The sequence below is a fragment of the Heterodontus francisci genome, chromosome 7 (genome assembly GCF_036365525.1).
Source record: "Heterodontus francisci isolate sHetFra1 chromosome 7, sHetFra1.hap1, whole genome shotgun sequence".
Taxonomy (NCBI): Eukaryota; Metazoa; Chordata; class Chondrichthyes; order Heterodontiformes; family Heterodontidae; genus Heterodontus; species Heterodontus francisci.
Genome location: NC_090377.1, coordinates 134321469 through 134340538, shown reverse-complemented (window position 1 = coordinate 134340538; position 19070 = coordinate 134321469). Strand labels below are relative to the sequence as shown.

The following is a 19070-nucleotide window of genomic DNA, read 5'->3' as shown; positions in this document are numbered from 1 at the left end:
TTCAGTGGCCCATATCAAGTGATTAAAAGAGTGGGTAAGGTAGATTACTTGATTGACACCCCTGATCGCTGGAAGAAAAACCGGTTGTGGCACTTCAATATGCTAAAGCAATATTACCGCAGAGAGGAGGGTAAGCCAGTACAGGTATGTCAGGTAATCGGGACTGTTGAGAAGGAAAAGGATAGTGAGGATGAGGCAAAAGCAGGCTTAGGAAATTCTTAGATTGAACATCCAACTATCAGATTAGCGAATACAGAATGGCTAGGAAAATTAGACAATATGCTTTAGCACTTAGAGGCAAAACAGTGTGAAGACCTAACCAGGATTTTCACAACATTTCAAATAGTTTGCAGGGATAAGCCAGGATGTACAACCTTAGCCACACATGATGTGGGTATAGAGGGAACCATTCCTCTAAAACAATATCCTTGCCGCTTAGGTCCAGCCAGACAGGCCCAAGTGGAAGCAGAGGTCCAATGCATGCTGAAGGGCAGCTTAGCTGAACCTCATCAGGACAGCTGGAATGCGCAGCTGGTTTTGATGCTTAAAACTGATGGGTCGGCTCAAACTTGCATAGACTCAAGAAAAGTAACTGTGGTAAAGAAGGCAGACTCCTACCCAAATTCTCATTTAAAAGACTGGATGGACAGAGTGGACAACACCATGTGTCTTAAAGAGATAGATGTTTGGAGGGATCCAGTCAAATTCCTTTGATACCCCAAGATAAGGAAAAGTCAGCTTCTGTTACACCGGACAGGGATTTCCTGTGTCAAGTGACGCCACACAGGTTAAGAGGTACTCGGGAAACATCTCAGAGAATAGTGAACCCAGTAGTGGTCAGTGCTCCCAGCTGTGCAGTTCACCTGGCTGAGGTGATGGACAATAGGGACACTTGGAAGGAAAACATGAAACAACTGGAAGACTATGCTTGGAAATTTGAAATGGGTCAATTGGGACAATGAAAAATTTAAAGCCGAAAATGTCCTGATGCTGTAGTTCTAACATTTTAGAAAATTGTATATTGGGAAAATTTTTTAGTGTTTTTCAATTTCTATTTTTACATTGTAATGAAATGCATTTCGGGAATGGCGTTTCATTTCACCGGGGCAGAGTTGTCATGATATTTTTTTTCCTCAGGAAATATTGTGTTGCATCTTTAAGGCAGCAGAAGATCAGTACTTCTTTAAGGCAGCCAGCTTCATAAGTTACTGAATGAAAGTGCATCCTGGTTGCCTGGATACAGCCATACAGAGAGGGAGAACAGGACATACAATGTTGCCATTTGACTTTGAAACTGACTGGCAAAAAAAACTGTTTTGTTCAGAGACAGACAGGCAGTTGCATGCTAACACCTGAAAGGAGAGCTCTCAGGCAAATTTAAACTGAAGGAAGAGAAGTTAGTTTGTTTATTTATCTCTCAAAATTCTGAAACGTCAAGCCAGATTAATTCCTTAAAAAATAATAGCAATTGTTGATCTGCTGTGTTTATCGCTGGAAAAAGAAGAGTAACACTTCAACTGCTAAACTGCACTGCTGAATTTCCTATCGTTGAAGAACTTGTTTATTTTCCCATCACACAACTGCGAAGGCTTCAAACAACCTTGGACTGTTCCTGCAGTGAAGATTCCATTTTGTCACGAATGTAAATCTGCAAAGACTTTATTGTTATTTCTATTTTTTGGGAAGCTAATTAAACACCAAACTACTGATAGTTTTTGTATATGTATGTGAATGTGGGAGTTAGATTCTTTAAATAAGTTATAAGGTCTTTAGATATTGGTTTGTCTTAGTAGTGTTTAAGATTCTAGTTTTTTTTTAACAAACGGTTAATTTGTTGAAATCTCAAGGTACCTGGTTTGGTTCACCTCATTTGGGCATTACTAGATTGTTTCAATTCAGCTGCTGCTTTCTTTGATTTGGAAAGGTTAAAGATATGTATGATGCAACCTGTGGAGTGGCGGGACTGAATTGACAGTGCGTTGTTCCCGCCGCAATCAGAATTATATATTTTGATTGGGGGCTTTCTGGTCATACTATAACATATTATTGACTTAGATGAAGGGACTGACTGTATTGTAGCCAAATTTGCAGACGATACAAAAATAGGTAGGGAAGCAAGTTGTGAGGAAGATACAAAGTGTTTGCAAAAAGATATAGATAGGTTAAGTCAATGGGCAAATGTTTGGCAGACAGTGTATAATGTGGGAAAATGTGAGATTGTCAACTTTAGGTGTGACGAATAGAAAAGCAGAATATTATTTACATGGAGAGAGACTGCAGAATTCTGTGGTACAGAGGGATCTGGGTGCAATTGTACATGGATCAAAAAATGCTAGCATGCAGGTACGGCAGGTAATTAGGAAGTCAAATGGAATGTTGGTCTTTATTACGAGGGGAATGGAGTATAAAAGTAGGGAAACAAAAGCAAAATACTGCAGATTCTGGAAATCTGTAATAAAACCAAGAAATGCTGTAAATGCTCAGCAGGTCTGGCAGCATCTGTGGAGAGAGAAGCAGAGTTAATGTTTCAGGTCAGTGACCCTTCATCAGAAGGGTCACTGACCTGAAACGTTAACTTTGATTCTTTCTCCACAGATGCTGCCAGACCTGCTGAGTATTTCCAGCATTTCTTGTTTTTATATTATATAAAAGTAGGGAACTCTTGCTACAACTGTACAGGGCGTTGTTGAGACCGCACCTAGGATACTGCGTACTTACATAAGGAGGGATATAGTTGCATTGGAGGCATTTCAGAAAAGGTTCACTAGGATGATTCCTGGAATGAAGGGATTGTCGTATGAGAAAAGGTTGAGCAGGTTGGGCCTATACTCATTGGAGTTTAGAAGAATGAGAGGTGATCTTATTGAAATATAAGATTCGAAGGAGGCTTGTCAGTATAGATGCTGAGAAGATGTTTGCCCTCATGGGGGAATCTAGAACTAGGCGGGACAGTTTCAAAGCAAAGGTTTTCTCTTTTAAGACGGAGATGAGGAGGAATTTCTTCTTTTCGAGGTTTGTTAATCTTTGGAATTCTCTTCTGTGGAGAGCAATGCAGGCTGGGTCATTGAATAGATTCAAGGCAGAGTGAGACAGATTTTTGACCTACATGAAAGTCAAGGGAAGGCAGGAAAGTGGAGCTAAGGCCACAATCAGATCAACCATGATTTTATTGAACGGCAGAGCAGCCTCGAGGGGCCGAATGGCCTACTCCTGCTCCTGTTTCTTATGATCTTATGTTCTTAAGTTTCTTGACATCAGGTTGAGTGAATCAAAGTCACTGAAGACTGGTGTCTGTGACGGTGGGGACTTCAGGAGGTGGCCAAGATGGATCATTCACTCAGCGCTTCTGGCTGAAGATGGTTGCAATGTTTCAGCATTGTCTTTTATATTAATGTGCTGGGTTCCTCCATTGTCGAGGATGGGGATGTTTGTGGAGCCTCATCCTCCTGTTAGTTGTTTAATTGTCCACTACCATTCACAACTGGACATGGAAGGACTGGACATTTACCTTGACTGATCAAAGTAAACCAACTCACTGAACTGGAGACAGTTACAGGGGTTCAAAACTCAGCTATATACGAGTTGCCTTGTGCAGATGTGACCTTGGAGCAGTTAATCTCTGGGGGAGAAACTGAGATATCTATGGGGCTTGAACAAAAAAAGCTTGCAGCCAAATGCTTATCAGCTAAAGTCTGTCTGGTACCTTTAAATGTCACTGGAAACAAAACAGACATTTCCCGCCTATTAACAGAAACTCATTTGGCAGCCAAAAGCTCAAAGTTAATTTTAAGAATGAATCATTTCCTTACAACACAAATGAAGCACAATGCAAATTATGTCTTATTATTTGTTTCCGATGTTAATCAACTTGCAAGTTCTGTGTTTATTTCTGTACATTTAACTGAATTGCAGCCCTACCAACTCTCATTCATTCAGCAAGAGTCTCATGCCCTACCTACCTCAGGATCACAATCCCTTGTGTATATCCATTATGCCAGCATATTTCCATAGGATGCTATGAAGGCAGAGACATCCCAGCATTCATATTAGTTGTGAAAGTCCTCTTTTAAAACTACAGGCCCTGGAATTGGATTTACATTGCCCAAGCTCATTTCATATAGGACTCTGACAGCCAACAGACAGAGGAGACTTCCATCCCCTTTGTCCGGCCTAGATTTGAACTCATGTCCCAGTGTTTAATCCACTGTACCACCCACTGTCTCTGTTTCTTTAGCTCTAATATAGTGACTGCAGTGAAATTGGGATTGTTTGAGGGTTGTCAAACATATTTTGCAGCGATTTATAATCTTTACAGATTTGCACAGTTCAAGCATGTGGTTTTTTAGCTGGTATCACAGATTAGTTTGCTATAAATAAAGGGGAATTCCTGATAGCAAGTCCTTGTATTCTTAACTGAAATGTCTGTAAACAGAAACCAGCCTGTATTTGAATGAAAACAAAATACTGAGGTTACTGGAAATAAAAGCAGAAAATGCTAGAAATACTCAGCAGATCTGGCAGCATCTGTAGAGCGAGAAACAGAATTAACGTTTCAAATTGATAATCATTCTGATGAAAGGTAATCACCCTGAAATGATAATTCTATTCCTCGTTCCACAATGCTGCCAGATCTACTGAGTATGTCCAGCATTTTCTGTTTTTATGGCCTGTATTTGAACCCTGGACTATCTTCCACTGTCTGGTTTTGTGCCTTACCGTGTGTTGGATAATCCGAGGCGGCTCTGGTGGTGGCTGCTGGTAGACGTGAATCGGTGGTGCCTGTCGAATGGGTTCCAGGCGTGGGTACCGTCTCCGAGTTCCTCCCCAAGTATGAGGCCGGGAGCACTCATCCAACATGTGCTGTTCCTGAAAAAATAACCTTGGATTATCACAATGGTCGAGGCTGTTTTGCGTGCTTCAGTCTTCTGGCTCTTTCAATCTCTGTCTCTCACCATTTTACACAGCAACACTTTCAACTGGTCATGTTTAGAAACTTAAGAGGTGAACGTGCAGAAAAACGGGTGCTCCCGATCCAGGCGTACTCAGTGTACTGTGGTTGCTAAGCATTGTCCAGAATCCTAAAACAATAGCCCATTCTACCTTGGCCAGCAAACAAGCATTGCTTTCAGAAACTTCAACACCTTGAGGGCGGAATACACCTGCAGGCTGTAGGGATATCAGTAACACAACACAAGGATTATATCCTGAAAGGGGTAATTACACAAGTCTTCTCTTTTGCTTTAGTCCTTTTCTTTCCTCGAATTGGAATGCACTGCCTGAAAGGATGGTGGAAGCAGATTCAATAGGTAACTATCAAAAAGCAATTGGATATATACTTGAAAAGAATTGTCGGGCTATGGAGTAAGAGCAGGGGCGTAGGACTAATTTGATGGCCCTTTCAAAGAGCCAGCATAGGCATGATGGACTGAATGGTCTTCTGTGTTATATAATTTTATGGACTTTCCAGAAGTTGCTGATTCTTGCTGAGGCTATGGAAGATTAGCTAATTCAACAAAGAACAGGGATTGAAACCAGAAACTTTCTGCATTATATGACTCAGCAATTCACTCCACCAGCTGAACCTTGCTTTGTTAACATTAAGAGTTTCTGAGCTGTTTATGACTATTACTGCTGTACTATTGTTATTTGTACACTGCCTGGTTCCTCCTCAGCCATCTTCAGATATCTGGCAGAATTCCCCCCAGCTTTCTCATCTGTAAAGGCAGATGAGCAGTAGCTGTTTAACCATAACATTCATTCCCAGGTTCAGTTTTAAAACAGCGAACAGCTTCAGTGTGTTTGGGGCAACATGGAATGGAGATGAATTGGTGGAAGCTGCTGGTCCTGGAAGATGCTTCACCGTTGTACTGAGGGCTAAGGACCAGTCCTGTGGGGATGTTCCAACTCCCTGTAGACTGTAGTATAAAATATCTGGTAATCTATCATTAAAGAAAACAATTTTTTTGCTCACTGGAAATGACACAAGCCATCTCATTCTCCAGCCTTTGAATAATGGACAAATAATATTCTATCAAACCCTGTGATTAGAATATGTGAATCAAGTTTATTAGAAGTTAAATTTAACAGTTACAACAGGTCAACACAGTAGACTTCATTAACATATTCAATTTTCAATTTCTTGATTCTCTTAACAATATGAGACATGCCAGTCTGCTGATCTCATAACATTGCTTAACCTGGGCTGGCATCCTAATTACAAAACAAGGTTGAGATACCCTACCCTGCCTTTACCTGGTTCCCTTCTACATTGATGGAACACGACAACAGAAATACTGAACTCAAACTTTTCAAAAATACATTCTCGGACTGTGGACGTCGCTGGCAAGGCGAACATTTATTGCTCATCTCTAGAGACACAACTGAGTGGCTTACGTGTCATTTCAGAGGGCAGTTAAGAGCCAATCACATTAGTGTGGGACTGAAGTTACATTTCGACCAGACTGGGTAAAGGTGACAGGTTTATAAAGGGCATTAGTGCAACTGCTGGACTTTTACAACAATTTAGTCACTTTTACTGATACCAGCTTTTTAATTTCTAGATTTTATTTCACTGAATTGAAATTCTCAAACTGCCGTGTTGGAATTTGAACTAATATTATCTAGATCACTAATCCAGTAATACAAAGCTTGTAACTGTTACTGAATAATATATTTCTCTGCCTGGATGTGGAGCAGTCCATCAATCCTTATCACAGAAATACTGCAGACACCTCCATGTCAATTTGGATAAAAATCTAGGGGAGGTAGCCCGTCTCCTGTGGACAATATGACTCCTGGATGGACTTGGTCTGCTTGACACAAAACCATTATTTTTTGAATCAGTTGATCATTCAACAAACAAAACAAACAATGGGACTATGCAGTTTCTGTTCAAGGCACATCTAGTCTTGAGGAGTTTACAATTAAAACCTATTTGCATAAAATGTCGCTCTGCCACTGTGAACGCACAATGACACTTACCAGCCCAAGGTAAAGTGTGTAAGGCCATGAGTCATAGAGTCAATACAGCATAGACCATCAAGGCCATTAAATCCATGCCGGCTCTCTTTCGAACAATCCAGTCAAAGAACAAAGAAAATTACAGCACAGGAACAGGCCCTTCGGCCCTCCAAGCCTGCGCCGATCCAGATCCTCTATCTAAACATGTCGCCTATTTTCTAAGGGTCTGTATCTCTTTTCTTCCTGCCCATTCATGTATCTGTCTAGATACATCTTAAAAGACGCTATCGTGCCCGCATCTACCACCTCCGCTGGCAACGCGTTCCAGGCACCCACCACCATCTGTGTAAAGAACTTTCCACGCATATCCCCCCTAAACTTTTCCCCTTTCACTTTGAACTCGTGACCTCTAGTAATTGAATCCCCCACTCTGGGAAAAAGCCTCTTGCTATCCACCCTGTCTATACCTCTCATGATTTTGTACACCTCAATCAGGTCCCCCAGTCAATCCCATTCCACCAGTCAATCTATGTAGCCTTGCAAGTTTATTCCTCTGAATTGCCAATCCAATTTCCTTTTCAAATCATTGATCATCTCCACTTCCACCACCCTCATAGGCAGCAAGTTCCAGGTCATTACCACTCACTTCATAAAAAAGTCTTCCTCACATCCTCCCTGTATCCTCTTTCCCAAAACCTTAAATCTGTGTCCTCTAGACCTTGTACCATCAGCTAATGGGAACAACTTTTCTTTATCTACCTTTTCTAAACTTGGTAAATCTCCTCTGCACCACCCTCCCCCCCCCGCCACCCCCCTCCCCCAAAGGACCCTCACATCCTTCCTAAGGTGTGGTGGCCAAAACTGGACACAATACTCTAGTTGTAGAGTTTTATAAAGGTTCAGTATAGTTTCCCTGCTTTTCTACTCAATACCTCTATTTATGAAGCCCAAGATCCCATATGCTTTCTGAACTAGTCTCTCAATATGTCCTGTCAGCTTCAAAGATCAATGCACATGAACCCACAAGCCCTCTGTTCTTGCACACTCTTTAGAACTGTATCATTAAGTATATATTGCCTCTCCTTATCCCTTTTGCCAAAATGCATCACCTCACACTTCTCTGTATTATATTCCATCTGCCACTCGTCTGCCCATTCTGCTAGCCTATCTATGTCCTGTTGCAATCGATTTGTGTCATCCTTACTGTTTGCCACACCTCCAAGTTTGGTATCATTGACAAATTTTGAAATTTTACTCTGTATTTCAATATTCAAGTCATTTATATATAAAGATACATAAAAAAAACAGTGGTCCTGTCACTGACCCTTGGGGTACAATGCTTTCTTAAAATTCATATAGAAAACATCCATTGCTTTCCGTTCATCAACCTTCTCTGTTATTTCATCAAGAAATTCAATTAGATTAGTCAAGCATGCTCTGCCTTTTAAAAATCTGTGCTGGCTCTTCTTAAATAACTCAAACTTCTCCAAGTGTCTGTTGATTTTATTCCGTGATTATTGTTTCTAAAACCTTACCCACCACTGATGTTAAACTGTTAAAAAGTTACTAGGAATGTCCTTACAATCTTTCTTGAACAAGGGTACCACATTTGCCACTTTCCAATCCTCTGGCACCTCCCCCATATTTAGGGAAGACTGGAAGTTTATGGCCAGCCCATCTGCGATCTCCACCCCCACTTCCTTTAGCGACCTGGGTAGCAAGCTATCTGGACCAGGAGACCTATCCACTTTAGGCATAGCTAGCCTTTCCAGTACATTCTGCCTATCAATTTTCACCCTAACATTACCTCTCCGCTCTTACTGATATTTTATCAGCATCCTCTTCCTTAATAAACACCGATACAAAGTACTCATTAAGTATTCTAGCCTTGCCCTGTGCTTCTAAAAATATATCAGCTTCTCTGACCCTAATAGGCCCCACCCAGCCTCTTACACTCCACTTACTATTTACAAATCATTGGAGGAATTTTGGGTTCCCTTTTATGCTAACTGCCATTATATTCTCATATTCTCTCTTTGCCCGTCTTATTTTCCTCATCATTTTCCCTGTCAATTTATTGTATTTGTCCTTGAAGAATTCACTTGACATGCATCATACACCCTCTTTTTTGTTTCGTATTCTCTATCTCCCCCATCATCCAGGAGCCTTGGCTTTGGGTCCTCTACCTATCCCTCTTGTTGGAATGTGCCTAGCCTGTACTTGAAACATCTCTTACTTAAAGATCACCCATTGTTCCATTACAGTTTTTCCTGTCTGTCTTTGGTTCCATTTTACCCTGGCTCGATCCCCTCTCATCCCATTGAAGTTGTCCCCTCTTCCAAATGGAAGTTCTGCTTTAGGTTGTTCCTTGTTCTTCTCCATTACTAATCTAAACCTTATGATATGATTGATCACTCTTACCAAAGTGTTCTCCCACAGGTACGTGTTCCACTTAGCCCATATCATTCCCCAGCACCAGATCCAGCAATGCTTCCTTCCAAGTTAGATCAAGAACATACTGGTCAAGAAAGTTTTCCTGAACACATTTCAGAATTTTCTCCCCCTCCTTTCCATTTACTCTAAAATTATCCCAATCTATATTTGGGTAATTAAAGTTCCCCAATGTCACCACTCTATAGTTCTTGCACATCTCCGTGATTTCCCTGCAGATTTTCTCCTCTCTCTATCTCTCACTATTTGGAGGGCTATAGAATACCCCCAGTAGTGTGATCATACCTTTCTTGCTTCTCAAGTCAAACCAGATGAATTCTGTCTTTGCCCCCTCAAAGGCATCCCCTCTTTCCAACACTGCAGTGTCTTCCCTAATCAGTGCTGTCACCCCACCTCCCTTTTGTCCTTCCCAATCTTTTCTGAACACTTTGTAACCATGAATATTAAGCATCCAGTCCTCACCATTTTTAAGCCATGCTTCCGTTATTTCCACTACATCATATTCTCACACGGCTACTTGTGCTTGTAGCTCACCAACCTTTTTCACCCCATGTTGTTTGTTTATGTACATGCATTGTAAACCTGTGTTTGCATTCCTTGGAGTCCTTCTTAGTCTGCTATGATCTAACATGGTACTACTTCCTTCTCTAATATTATCCAACACTCACACTCCTTTATACACCTTATTCCTGTTTTCTACTTCTATATGCTATACTCACGCCCTTGCCAATTTAGTTTAAACCCTCCCCAAGCACACTTGTGAAGCTCCTTGCAAGGATATTGGTCCCAATCCTGTTGAGGTGCAACCCGTTCCTTTTGAAAAGGTGCCTCCTGCCCTAGAACTGGTCCCAATGCCCCAAGAATCTGAAGCTCTCCCTCTTGCACCATGCCTCAAGCCACAGATTGATCCTCCCTATCTTCCTGTTTCTACTCTCGCTACCACCCGGCACTGGGAGTAATCCAAAGATTACAACCTTCGAGGTACTACATTTTAACTTGCCGCCTAGCTCCTGAAAGTTAGATGATAGGACCTCAATACCTGCTCTCTCTATGTCATTGGTTCTGACATGTACCACAACTTTTGGATCACTCCCCTCCCCCTGCAAATTATGCTGCACCCTCTCTACGATGTCCTTTAACCAGAGAGGCAACAGACCATGCGGAATTCATGCTGATGGCTACAGAAATCTCTGTCTATCCCTCCAATTATGGAATTTCCTGTAACAACTGCATTTTTACACTTTGCTGCTCCCTCCTGTACAGTCCCTTGCTCATTGGTGCCATGGTCCAGACTGAACTCCTTCATGGTGTCGTCACCCCAAGCATTTTCCAATGCTAAGCACCAGTTTGAGGGTGGCGCATACCCTGAAGACTCTTGCCTCTTCCTACTCTTCCAGATGACCACCCAACTACTGCCCTGAACTCTCACTGCCTGTGGGGTGACCACCTGCTGGAAGGTCCGATCCAGGAAACTCTCATCCTCCCCGTGACAGTGACTCCAAAAAACTCTCTTTCCCTCATTTAAAATCTAGTTAGTACCATGCTTAAACTATTAATTTTAATGAATACCTCCAGATCTCAACTCTCAAGCCTTGGAATGTCCCACTCCCTCTTCCGGACCGCTCCTTTTTTAAAAAAATGGCTGTGTTTGCTGACAATGCAACCACTATGTGGCGCAGTACTTGCACATGCGCAAATGCAGCCTCATGCACTGAAAAATCACTGCGACATCTCAGGGAGCTGCCAGCAGCAAAGACTGCTGTACTGCGGGAGGACACCTCGGAGGGGTCGTGCAGCGAGGCAATATGGGTGGAGCTCAGGAATAGGAAGGGTGCAGTCACGATGTTGGGGGTTTTCTACAGGCCTCCCAACAGCCAGCAGGAGGTAGAGGAGCAGATATGTAGACAGATTTTGGAAAGATGTAAAGGTAACAGGGTTGTAGTGGTGGGTGATTTTAATTTCCCCTATATTGACTGGGACTCACTTGGTGCTAGGGGCTTGGATGGGGCAGAATTTGTGAGGAGCATCCAGGAGGGCTTCTTGAAACAATATGTAGATAGTCCAACTAGGGGTGGGGCCATACTTGACCTGGTATTGGGGAATGAGCCCGGCCAGGTGGTCGAAGTTTCAGTAAGGGAGCATTTCGGGAACAGTGACTATAATTCCATATGTTTTAAGGTACTTGTGGATAAGGATAAGAGTAGTCCTCGGGTGAAGGTGCTAAATTGGGGGAAGGTTAATTATAACAATATTCGGCAAGAACTGAAGAATTTAGATTGGGGGCGGCTGTTTGAGGGTAAATCATTATCTGACATGTGGGAGTCTTTCAAATGTCAGTTGATTAGAATCCAGGACCGGCATGTTCCTGTGAGGAAGAAGGATAAGTTTGGCAAGTTTCGGGAACCTTGGATAACGTGGGATATTGTGAGCCTAGTCAAAAAGAAAAAGGAAGCATTCGTAAGGGCTGGAAGGCTAGGAACAGACGAATCCCTTGAGGAATATAAAGACAGTAGGAAGAAACTTAAGCAAGGAGTCAGGAGGGCTAAAAGGGGTCATGAAATGTCATTGGCAAACAGGATTAAGGATAATCCAAAGGCTTTTTATACGTATATAAAGAGCAAGAGGGTAACTAGGGAAAGGGTTGGCCCACTCAAGGACAGAGAAGGGAATCTATGTGTTGAGCCAGAGGAAATGGGCGAGGTACTAAATGAGTACTTTGCATCAGTATTCACCAAAGAGAAGGACTTGGTGGATGATGAGCCTAGGGAAGGGAGTGTAGATAGTCTCAGTCATCTCATTATCAAAAAGGAGGAGGTGTTAGGTGTCTTGCAAAGCATTAAGGTAGATAAGTCCCCAGGGCCTGATGGGATCTACCCCAGAATACTAAGGGAAGCAAGGGAAGAAATTGCTGGGGCCTTGACAGAAATCTTTGCATCCTCATTGGCTACAGGTGAGGTCCCAGAGGACTGGAGAATAGCCAATGTTGTTCCTTTGTTTAAGAAGGGTGGCAAGGATAATCCAGGAAATTATAGGCCGGTGAGCCTTACGTCAGTGGTAGGGAAATTATTGGAGAGGATTCTTCGGGACAGGAGTTACTCCCATTTGGAAACAAATGAACTTATTAGCGAGAGGCAGTATGGTTTTGTGAAGGGGAGGTTGTGTCTCACTAATTTGATTGAGTTTTTTGAGGAAGTGACAAAGATGATTGATGAAGGAAGGGCAGTGGATGTTGTCTATATGGACTTCAGTAAAGCCTTTGACAAGGTCCCTCATGGCAGACTGGTACAAAAGGTGAAGTCACACGGGATCAGAGGTGAGCTGGCAAGATGGATACAGAACTGGCTCGGTCACAGAAGACAGAGGGTAACAGTGGATGGGTGTTTTTCTGAATGGAGGGCTGTGACTAGTGGTGTTCTGCAGGGATCAGTGCTGGGACCTTTGCTGTTTGTAGTATATATAAATGATTTGGAGGAAAATGTAGCTGGTCTGATTAGTAAGTTTGCATACGACACAAAGGATGGTGGAGTTGCGGATAGTGATGAGGATTGTCAGAGGATACAGCAGGATATAGATCAGTTGGAGACTTGGGCGGAGAAATGGCAGATGGAGTTTAATCCGGACAAATGTGAGGTAATGCATTTTGGAAGGTCTAATGCAGGTGGGAAGTATATAGTAAATGGCAGAACCCTTAGGAGTATTGACAGGCAGAGAGATCTGGGCGTACAGGTCCACAGGTCACTGAAAGTGGCAACGCAGGTGGATAAGGTAGTCAAGAAGGCATACGGCATGCTCGCCTTCATCGGTCGGGGCATAGAGTATAAAAATTGGCAAGTCATGCTGCAGCTGTACAGAACTTTAGTTAGGCCACACTTAGAATATTGCGTGCAATTCTGGTCACCGCACTACCGGAAGGACTGGAAGCTTTGGAGAGGGTACAGAAGAGGTTTACCAGGATGTTGCCTGGTCTGGAGGGCATTAGCTATGAGGAGAGGTTGGATACACTCGGATTGTTTTCACTGGAGCGACGGAGGTGGAGGGGCGACATGATAGAGGTTTACAAAGTTATGAGCGGCATGGACAGAGTGGATAGTCAGAAGCTTTTTCCCAGGGTGGAAGAGTCAGTTACTAGGGGACATAGGTTTAAGGTGAGAGGGGCAAAGTTTAGAGGGGATGTGTGAGGCAAGCTCTTTGCACACAGGGTGGTGAGTGCCTGGAACTTGTTGCCGGGGGAGGTGGTGGAAGCAGGTACGATAGCGACGTTTAAGAGGCATCTTGACAAATACATGAATAGGATGGGAATAGAGGGATATGGTCTCCGGAAGTGCAGAAGGTTTTAGTTTAGGCGGGCATCAAGATCGGTGCAGGCTTGGAGGGCCGAATGGCCTGTTCTTGTGCTGTACTGTTCTTTGTTCTTTGTTCAAATACAAAAACAAATGAAACCAAAAGACGATTGCCGCCTCCCCTCTGCTCTGCGTCTGCTGCCCGTTCCCTCCCACTTCTGGTCCCCGCAACGGGTTGTTTAATGAATTTTATTGACAATTATTTCTGGACACAGACCCGAATTTTCAAACAGTGAGCATTTTAAAAAGAGATTTCTAACATTTTGGAAGTTGGAACAGATAAATCCTGGGAGCTTGTGTTCAGCATGATTGTGTGTGCAATTGAACAGAATCCGTGGCCTCACCACTTCTCCCTCGGCCGCTCGCTCCTTAATCCCTTCCGTTCGCGGTCTCCCTCCCCTCCCCTGTCTATCTTGTCACTTTCTGTCTTCCCCACTTCCTCGGTGTGGGGAAGAAAGGCTGTGATCACAGGAGGGAGCCGAGTGGGGAGAAGCGGCAAGGCTGGGAGTGAAAAGCGACAAATGACGTTTTTGCCCGCTTGCGCAAATTAGTCCTGGCAAGCCGGGTGCTGACGTAGGCTGCACATGCGGAGCACCATACTGGCAGCAAGAGTCTGTTCTGCCCATGTGCAAATCTCGGAGCACTCTGATGACGTCAGCAGGGGGGGCTATATTATCAGGAGTCATTTAGTTTCAAAATATCAGAACAGTACCTCTTTCATCATTGCACTGATTGCCCTCACCAAATTCTCAAGGTTTTTTTTGATTCGTTCATGGGATGTGGGCGTCGCTGGCTAAGCCAGCATTTATTGCCTATCCCGAATTGCCTTTGAGAAGGTGGTGTTGAGCCGCCTTCTTGAGCCCTTGCAGTCCATGTGGTGTGGTACTGTGCTGTTCGGAAGGGAGTTCCAGGTTTTTGACCCAGTGACAGTGAAGAAACGGCAATATAGTTCCAAGTCAGAATGGTATGTGGCTTGGAGGAGAACTTGCAGGGGTGGTGTTCCCAGGCATCTGCTTCCTTTGTCCTTCCAGGTGGTAGAGGTTGTGGGTTTGTTCAAAGTCAGGAGGCTTGGTGAGTTGCTGCAGTGCATCTTTTAGATGGTACACACTGCTGTCACTGTGCATCAGTGGTGGAGGGTGTGAATGTCGAAGGTTGTAGCTGGGGTGCCAATCAAACGGGCTGCTTTGTCTTGGATGGTATCGAGCTTCTTAAGTGCTGTTGAAGCTGCACTCATCCAGGCAAGTGGAGCGTATTCCATCACACTCCTGACCTGTGTCTTGTAGATGGTGGACAGGCTTTGGGGAGCCAGGAGGTGAGTTACTCGCTGCAGAATTCCTAGCTTCTGACCTGCTCTTGTAGTCACAGTATTTATGTGGCTGCTCCAGTTGAGTTTCTGGTCAATGGTAACTCCCAGGATGTTGATAGTGGGGAATTCAGCAATGGTAATGCCCTTGAATGTCAAAGGGAGATCGTTAGATTCTCTCTTGTTGCATATGGTCATTGCCTGGCACTTGTGTTGCACAAAATGTAACTTGCTACTTATCAGCCTCACCCTGAATGTTATCCAGGTCTTGCTGCATGCCGGCACTGACTGCTTCAGTATCTGAGGAGTCACGAATGGTACTGAACACTGTGCAATCATCAACGCACATCTCCACTTCTGACCTTACGATGGAGTGAAGGTCATTGATGAAGCAGCTGAAGATGATTGGGCCTAGGACTCTATCCTGAGGAACTCCTGCAGTGATGTCCTGGGGCTGAGATACTTGACCTCCAACAACCACAACCATCTTCCTTTGTACTAGGTATGACTCCAACCAGTGGTGAGTTTTTCCCCAGATTCCTGTTGGCTTCAGTTTTATTGGGGCAGGTTGATGCCATACTCGGTCAAATGCGCCCTTGATGTCAAGGGCAGTCACTCTCACCTCACCTCTGGAATCAGCTCATTTGTCTATGTTTGGACCAAGGCTGTAATGAAGTCTGGAGCCGAGTGGTGCAGAGCTTTATACAATAGTGGCGAAGAGTAGCAACTTGGGCATGACGAATTGACAAACCTGCAGGAGCCTCCATCCATTGAATATTGTTCAGGGCCCCTAACATGCTGACTCCTGCCCAAGTTCCCAATACACATTCCCATTGTGTGAAATAAAAACAAGAAATGCTGGAAATACTCAGCAGGTCTGGCAGCATCTGTGGAGAGAGAAGCAGAGTTAACGTTTCAGGTCAGTGACCCTTCTTCAGAACTGTTTTTATTTCAGATTTCCAGCATCTGCAGTATTTTGCTTTTATCCCATTGTGTGAAACTCTGCCTGGGTGTGCAAACTCGTAACATTGATCCTTTAGAGTCTTTTTTAATGATATGACAGCTCTTCATGGCAATACCCTCCCTTTCGGCAAGCAGTGGAGCAGTGGTTAGCACCGCAGCCTCACAGCTCCAACGACCCGGGTTCAATTCTGGGTATTGCCTGTGTGGAGTTTGCAAGTTCTTCCTGTGTCTGCGTGGGTTTCCTCCGGGTGCTCCGGTTTCCTCCCACGTGCCAAAGACTTGCAGGTTAATAAGTAAATTGGCCATTATAAATTGCCCCTAGTATAGGTAGGTGGTAGGGAAAATATAGAGACAGGTGGGGATGTGGTAGGAATATGGAATTAGTGTAGGATTAGTATAAATGGGTGGTTGATGGTCGGCACAGACTCGGTGGGCCGAAGGGCCTGTTTCAGTGCTGTATCTCTAAACTAAACTAAGCTAAACAAACAGTACCCGCCTCAAGGCCTGGGTGGCTTTCCTCATGACCCTTACCCTCAGTTTCTGCAACAAGCCTTTTCTTCTTTTCAGTGCATTGTGCAGTGCGTCTCCCTGTCCATCAAAACTCCCTGCACAGAGAACGAAAAAAACCTGTCAGATTCTCAGCACAGAAACTGTTTGACAGTTGCTACAGTTCTTTCATAACTCCTCTTACACAAAGTGCAAAAATCTTGCATTTTATATTATCTTCATGTGGGAACAAAATCTCAGAATGCATTTGAGTGCAGAGAAGAAGCAAATGAAGACCGAGCAGGAGGAAGGATTGAGCAGATCGAATTAGGGGACGGAGCTGATAAAACAAGTGAGGAGAATCTATTTGGGAAAACTTTCAAAAGAAGGATGACAGTGTTAAGGATTACTGAAAAAACATCAAGGGTGGAAGCATGGAACCCAGCTGGGAGAACGTCTGGGGAAATCCAGACTGAAGTGATAAAGTTATGATTTGGAATCTCAGCAGCAGTGGAGGGGTAAAGGGGTGGTGGTACGCAATGACTCACAGGTAGAAGAGGGTAATCTCGATGATCGAACAGAATGTGGTAAGCTTCTGATAAAGCAACACACCAAGATTCTGTATCAGTCTACTTAACCTGAGCTGACAAGTGGAGAGGTTGATGGAGTTAAGAGAAGAGGCACCAAGGATTTGTAGAAGTTGGCGGAAACCGAAAAGGAGAGCTTCAGTTTTGCATATGTTGAATTGAAGGAAATTTTGATTAATCCAAGACTTAATGTTGGACAGACAGCAGGAGAGTCACATAATAACTTTGGAATTGAAGAGGATGTGAAAAGAAACATTGCTTATGGACCAAATGAAAAAAACATTTTATTTTCTCATTGACTGACAGGTATCACTCTGATAAAACAAAAAAACATTTTTAATTGCAAAGATACACTTCCATCTCTGACAACAGGACCCTAATCCTTTGCAAAATTCTCCTTTTCCCCTCAACAAAGTGTTTTCCCATCCTTGTGCAACATGGTCTTCTTCCCTTATCACAGGGGTCTTTCTCCCATCAATAGGGTTTTCCTTGCTTCTTCTCTAACACTGTCTGCACAGTCTCTCATGCACCTATCCTGCAGCCGCCGAGGTCCCTTTATCTGGAATTCCCTCCTTGTATGCCTCCACCTCTCTACCCATCTCTCCTCTTCAAAAAAACCTTTTTAACACCCACCTCTATGATCAAGCTTTTAGCCACCCCTCCTAATTACTGCCTTTTTGACTCAGCATCTGTTTTCCATCCACCTCTGTGAAGCATCTCGCAGTGTTTTTTCAGTGTTATAGGCAGTGTATAAATGCAAGTTATTGTTGTCACTCTCTCTCTCACCCCTCCAACAGGATCGCTCACTCTTTCGCTCCAGTTCTCTTCTCCACTACAAGCTTTTTCTCCTGTATGTTTCTCATTTGCTTGTAAGGATTGTAAGCATTTAGTTTAGTTTAGTGTAGAGATACAGCACTGAAACAGGCCCTTCGGCCCACCGAGTCTGTGCCGACCATCAACCACCCATTTATACTAATCCTACACTAATTCCATATTCCTACCACATCCCCGCCTGTCCCTATATTTCCCTACCACCTACCTATACGAGGGGCAATTTATAATGGCCAATTAACCAGCAAGTCTTTGGCATGTGGGAGGAAACCGGAGCACCTGGAGGAAACCCACGCAGACACAGGGAGAACTTGCAAACTCCACACAGGCAGTACCTAGAATTGAACCCGGGTCGCTGGAGCTGTGAGGCTGCGGTGCTAACCACTGTGCCACCCCATTTGTATAGGCTTTTCTCCCCAACCCCATGTGCCTGCTCCCCCACCAACCCTCATATGGATTAGTACTGAATGGGTCAGGATTCCCAAACAAGGTGAGACCCTCGCCTCCTGAAAAGTATTCAAAAGCAAGATCCAAAAGCATTTTAAAAATAAGGCCAGCAATTGACCAGAAGCTGAAATGTGCTGAGATCACTCAGCCTGACTTTAGTTATTCTGTGAAGCTGTTCTGGAGTAACTTCTCTAATTTCCAAGACAAAGATTCTAAGCCAGACCTACATTGTATAAGTTGGCAAAAAAAAACACATGATTTGCCACAAACTCATCAAACTGTGTTTGAAACAGATCAGTTTAGTTGCCATTTACTTTCTCAATCTTGCTCAGAATTTTATAAGGCCACACTTTGCACCAGTTGATCCATCTGCCTCTTATCTGTGATGGAATTGGTCCAATTCAGATTGCATGCAACCCAAGACTAGGAAAAGCAACCTTTTCAACAATGTCGTTAGAAGTCAACTTATGTGCATAATGTTTCGATCAGATGAGGGGGGATCGAACAGCTTCCCTCTTTTCCCTCTCCTTGTTTGACCACAACAGTTTTTTTCACTAAGTATGGATTGCCAAAAGAAATTCAGTCTGACCAGGGGTCATATTTCATGTCAGATGTATTTCAGGAGGTCATGTGTAATTTGGGAGTGAAGCAGCTCAAATCATCTGTTTGTCACCTGCAGTCACAAGGTGCTTTGGAAAGATA

General features: G+C 43.6%; 1 protein-coding gene across 2 annotated transcripts in view; it reads right to left on the bottom strand.

The window, feature by feature from the left end:
• The window catches only part of zgc:112416 (uncharacterized protein LOC550509 homolog), a 108357-nt gene that overhangs the window by 47619 nt on the left and 41668 nt on the right, over positions 1-19070 (bottom strand). For both annotated transcript variants that reach the window (XM_068036200.1, XM_068036199.1), the window contains exons 3-4: positions 16549-16622; positions 4717-4866 (exon numbers count right to left, since the gene is read on the bottom strand). In XM_068036200.1, the coding sequence (XP_067892301.1) occupies positions 4717-4866; positions 16549-16622 (224 nt within the window). The remainder of the gene's footprint in view (positions 1-4716; positions 4867-16548; positions 16623-19070) is intronic.